The sequence below is a fragment of the Haplochromis burtoni genome, unplaced genomic scaffold (genome assembly GCF_018398535.1).
Source record: "Haplochromis burtoni strain Fernald_Lab_line unplaced genomic scaffold, NCSU_Asbu1 Contig_513, whole genome shotgun sequence".
Taxonomy (NCBI): domain Eukaryota; kingdom Metazoa; phylum Chordata; class Actinopteri; order Cichliformes; family Cichlidae; genus Haplochromis; species Haplochromis burtoni.
In genome coordinates, this window is record NW_024582874.1 from 323519 (window position 1) to 328804 (window position 5286).

A 5286-nucleotide genomic window follows, 5' to 3' on the forward strand; every position below is an offset into this window, starting at 1 on the left:
CTGACTGAGGAACCAGAGTGAGTCCAGGTCCAGTTGAAGGACAGTTGATGAATGAATGCTGGGAGTTTTTGGTTTCTTTAAATGAGCGTGAAGAAGAAGCAGCTGATCCACCTGACCTTCAGTGACCTCTGACCTTTACTGACCTGTGTCCTGTTGCAGGTGTGTGTGTGCTGCTGCTGTCTGCACTGGCTGTTTCTGCAGGTGAGTTGATGAAGTGAAAACAATCAGAGACTCCAAAAGATCACAAATACATTTACTGTGTGTCTGTGCTCAGTCTCTCTGCAGGTCAGTCCAAACCTCCAGCAGATCTTCAAAAATTACGCTTCTTCTGTGTCTCTGAGTTGTGTTGATGATGAAGGAGAGACAGCTGATGGGTGGAAGGTGATGATAACAACAGATGACTACAGTTATGACTGTGCTGACAGTCTAAGCTTGCATGGATATGGTGTGGGATATTACTCTTTCTGTATTCTGGATTCATTCTTCTCCTCTGATCCTCTTTACTTCTGTGAAAACTCGTCTGGACAGCAGAGCGATGAAGTCTCCATCAGCATTTCAGGTACAGGAAGTGAGCTGTCTTTGTGCGACTCTGCTCTGCTGGTGGATCTTTGTCTCTGTATCACCCTTTTGTGTCTCTGTTGGTCAGATAGAAGTGTGATCCTGGAGATCCCTGCACTTCCTGTGAGGGCAGGAAGTAATGTCACGCTGCGCTGCAGAAACCACAGCGGTTCAAAGGTTGAAGCTTATTTCTTCATTAATGGGAGTCATGTTGGAGCTGAACACAAGTCAGAGCTCATCATCACTAATGTGCAGAAGTCTGATGAAGGCGTCTACTCGTGTTCTGTCGGTGTAGATAAAGAATCTCTTAAGAGCTTTCTGAGGGTCAGAGGTGAGGACACTGACATCACTTCCTGTTTAAAGACGTGACCTAACTAAACTGATCGCTGACAGACCCACCTTCATCATCTCTCCTGCAGAGCCTGCTGTCACCCCTTCTTCCTCCCCTCGTCCCCCTTTTCTTCCTCCCTTCCTCCTCCTCCTCACTTTTTGTCTGTACTGAGACTATCCTGCCATCTAGTGGTCTTTTGTCCATATTGCATCTCTGCTGGTGTGCTGCTGTCCATCTGATGCAGAAGGAAGACGGCAAAGAAATCAGCCATCTCCATGGAGATGACCCGGCACGATGGAGGATGTCAGGGTTTGGATGGAGACTATGAATGCATGTTTGCTGATATGCTTTATACAAGCCCAAGATGTCTTCATGGTGTGTTTATTATATGCTCCTGTACTGATGATGTTCAGCCTCCTCTGAGTATAAATAGCTTTTGGGGTTTTTTTTTGGAAATCAATCCTGTTTCTCCCTCCAAGTGAGAAAACACTTTATGTTTTATTACTGGCTATGGAAATCGTGTACATCATTGTTCTTTGTATGCTGCTGCTAAATGTCCATCTTTCATATTCGCAGACTTTCCCATTGGTTGATCTTTATCTATAATTTCTCCTTGGGCTGGTTCCATCTTATTTATGTGTTTATATGTGTAAAAAACACAACCAATACAGCCTTCGTTCTCACAATATCATACAATTGATTGTCCCAAAAATCAGACAGAACTGAAGGAAAGGCTTTTCAATACGCTGCCCCTGCTTCCTGGAATAATCTGCAGAAGGAACTGAAATGATCAGAATTTGTTACCTCGGGGGAGTTTAAGTTCAATTCAATTTATTTATACAGCACCAAATCACAACAACAGTCACCTCAAGGTGCTTTATATTGTACAGTAGATTGTACATTAATAGATACAGAGAAAAACCCAGCAATCATATGACCTTCCCACTGTCGCACTTTGGCGACAGTGGGAAGGAAAAACTCCCTTTTAACAGGAAGAAACCTCCACAGAACCAGGCTCAGGGAGGGGCGGGGCCATCTGCTGTGATTGGTTGGGGTGAGAGAAGGAAGACAGGATAAAGACATGCTGTGGAAGAGAGCCAGAGGTTAATAACAGATATGATTCAATGCAGAGAGGTCTGTTAACACATAGTGAGTGAGAAAGGTGACTGGAAAGGAAAAACTCAATGCATTAAAAAGCAAAACGGAGAGGGGGAATAAAAAACTCATTGCTGATTGGTTTTTTTTTTAAGTGTTGGCCCTTCTTTTAAATTTAAATTTCTCCTTTTTCCCCTTTTTTTTGGGGGGGGGGGTTGAATCCAGCCATGCATCCATCCATCCATCATTTCATCCATCCATCCACCCATCATTCATTGATCCATTGATCCATTCATCGATCATCCATCCATCCACCCATCCATCCACTCATCCACGCATCCATCGTGCATCATTCATCCACCCACCCATTGATCCATCCATCCATCACCCATCCATCTATCCATGCATCCATGCATCCATCCATCCATCCATGCCATTTTATCCAATTCAAGTTTACGTAAATCTGGATTCTACTTCAGCTGTCACGGAGTGAGAGGCAGGGTACACTCTCTGCTGGTCTTCAGTTGATTATATAGTAGAATAAAAAATGTTAGCACTTGTTGTGAAGTGTCACTTAGACCGCCTTCAGTAGCTGAGTTGTTATCAATTCAATATCTTTACATCACCCATTAGAATATACAGTGATGTGAAAATAGAGAACAGAGGAGAAAAGAACAACTATTGTGCCTTTAAATGAGAGCAAACACATCAGAGCCTCTCAGACTACACTAAATTGGGCCGACCTCCCTATGAGACAGTTGCAGAAGAAACACTGATGACAGCACCGTGTCAACAGGCAGGAGCGCTATCAACACTTCTACTTCCAGACAGACCAAAGAGTACAAATAGGGGTGATCGTGGCTCAAGAGTTGGCAGTTCATCTTGTAATCGGAAGGTTGCCGGTTCGAGCCCCGGCTCGGACAGTCTCGGTCGTTGTGTCCTTGGGCGAGACACTTCACCCGTTGCCTACTGGTGGTGGTCAGAGGGCCCGGTGGCGCCAGTGTCCGGCAGCCTTGCCTCTGTCAGTGCGCCCCAGGGCGGCTGTGGCTACAATGTAGCTGCCATCACCAGTGTGTGTGAATGGGTGGATGACTGAATGTGTAAAGCGCTATACTAATACAGGCCATTTACAAATAAGAAGGACCTGTTACATGTTGCACTCATTTTATGAATTTAAAGAACGTTCAAAAAAATGCACAAATACAATCTGTCAGTGCCTAAATGCTCACAGTTTGTATGTAGCACAGTACTATTTAAAACGAGCAACAGATTTTCTGCGGACACTGCTTGCTTTTCTCACATACATTTTCAGTCCGGTCCTTGTACCTGACCATTTTCAGAGGATTTGGTCTTTGTTTTGCCAAAAACTGGTGTATTAATGATTCAAGCATAGAAAAGACATTTAACTCCATGGTTGAACGGTGTTTCAACATATAAGAGAAAAGAGAGAGAAAAGAAAAGAACTACTTTTGGTAGCTGGACAAGTGGAGGACAAAAAATTCGGCAGACCTAACAAACGATCCGCAGCAAACTGACAATTATCTGAAAGTCATACCCTTAAAGAAACAGGAAAAATCCAGCAAAGACCTGACACAGGATCTGACAGATGCATCTGACCCTTCTGTTGATCCAGCCATTCTTTAGGAAGTGAAACAGGGAGAAAACACTGAGCTATACCAAATTCCACAAAAAGCAGAGTGAAAGATCAATAGTCCAATTTGAAAATTTTGGTACAAATTGTTGTGAATATGTGTGAAAAAGTCAAGTGAGCAGTACAACAGTGAGCTTATGCATCCATCTGCATAACACAGCGGAGCCTCCGTAACGAGGAGCCCAGATTTCAACATTCCCGAAGCAGTGTGAGAAAACAGAGACAGCCACAAAAGATCACTGAATGTCCTTCAAGAAACTTGAAGAACCAATTTTGAGACTATATGTAGAAATTGAAAGAAAACTATGAGAGTCCAGACTGTGTTGGTCATATCTAGGGCTACTAGTCGACTAGTCACCGATTATTTTTGCAATTAGTCGACCAATCAGATCATGCATCCATTGGACGTAAAATGTACAGCTTATTGCACCAGCAGCATCTGCTCTTATATAACTATCATTAGCTTACAGCTTGAAGTGTTTAAGGTCTGTGCTAACTAAAAATAAAGACAGGATGATAGTTTATTAAACTTTGAATGAAATTTGCAGATTGTTTAGGTGGAGTTTAATAAACTCAGCCGTCTGCTCCTTGCTATCTAAAATATAACAGGACACCGGAGTAAATTTACTCACGAACTAATAAAACACTGAAAAAAACCAAACAATAACATTTTTAAGTCATCTAAGTAACTTATATATCATGTTTAACCTGAGTAGTGAAAGACCGCCAGGAGTTGTGAACAATGTGGAACAATGTGCCAGGAGTTCGCTGTTCTCGCTGGTTCTAGTGAACCTTGACCTCCCGGCTAGCTATCGAGCTGGTGGGTAACAGACGTCTCCAAATACGTCGGAGCACTTTTGCAAATATGTGATGTCTTGATAAACCGAGCAGATATTTGAAGTTTACACAGCTACATTCTCCCCTGAAAAGATCTTAAAAGTTTATTTTGTGACCCAGAAAGAGTAATAAGTGTAATATTAACACTAAGTAGCTGCCGCCATTGTTGGAGTAGGAAAACTGGAATAAAACTGGAATTGGCTGGGCCACGCTATGAATTCTGGGATAGGTTGGGCCACGGAGGGTACACCCGACCCATCCTTCAAATCTTGGAGGAGTCTTCGAATTTGGACAGCCTTCGTCGCATCGCTGTGATGTAATCGGCCTTCAAATGCGGCCTTCGGGGTTTAACAGTAGCTGGTACATGTACATGCAGTGCTGCCATCTTCTGTTTCAGTCAGTTATTACACTCTTAAATCCTGCTACTTATTCCTGCGTCTTTCAGGATCTTACAAAGCTTCCAACGACGCGTCGACTATTAAATTAGTCATCGACTAATCATGGCAGCCCTACTCATATCAAATACTGACTTTTAATCTGATTTGAATTGTAAAGATCTGTTTTGTATGGAGCCCCGCAGGGGACATGGGAGAAAAAAAAATTAAGACGGACTTTTGCGAGATCTCGCAAAAGTTTTGCGAGATCTCGCAAAAGTTTTAGCCGCATTCTTCGGACGCCGGCTTGAAGCCACGATGTGCGTGGTGTTCCTCCCGGCTGTAGTAGGTCTCGACCTCCCGTTAGCTTCGTGCCAGAGGTGGGACCAAGTCATTGTTTTGCAAGTCTCAAGTAAGTCTCAAGTCTTTATCCTCAAGTC

General features: G+C 43.3%; 1 protein-coding gene across 1 annotated transcript; it reads left to right on the forward strand.

Moving 5' to 3' along the window:
• The first annotated feature begins 156 nt into the window (after positions 1-156).
• Positions 157-1416, forward strand: LOC121812295 (Fc receptor-like B). Its single transcript, XM_042214075.1, has 4 exons — positions 157-201; positions 275-559; positions 647-889; positions 978-1416. Exons 2-4 carry the CDS (start codon positions 385-387, stop codon positions 1058-1060), a joined length of 501 nt encoding a protein of 166 aa, XP_042070009.1. The 5' UTR covers positions 157-201; positions 275-384; the 3' UTR covers positions 1061-1416.
• The last annotated feature ends 3870 nt before the right edge of the window (positions 1417-5286 follow it).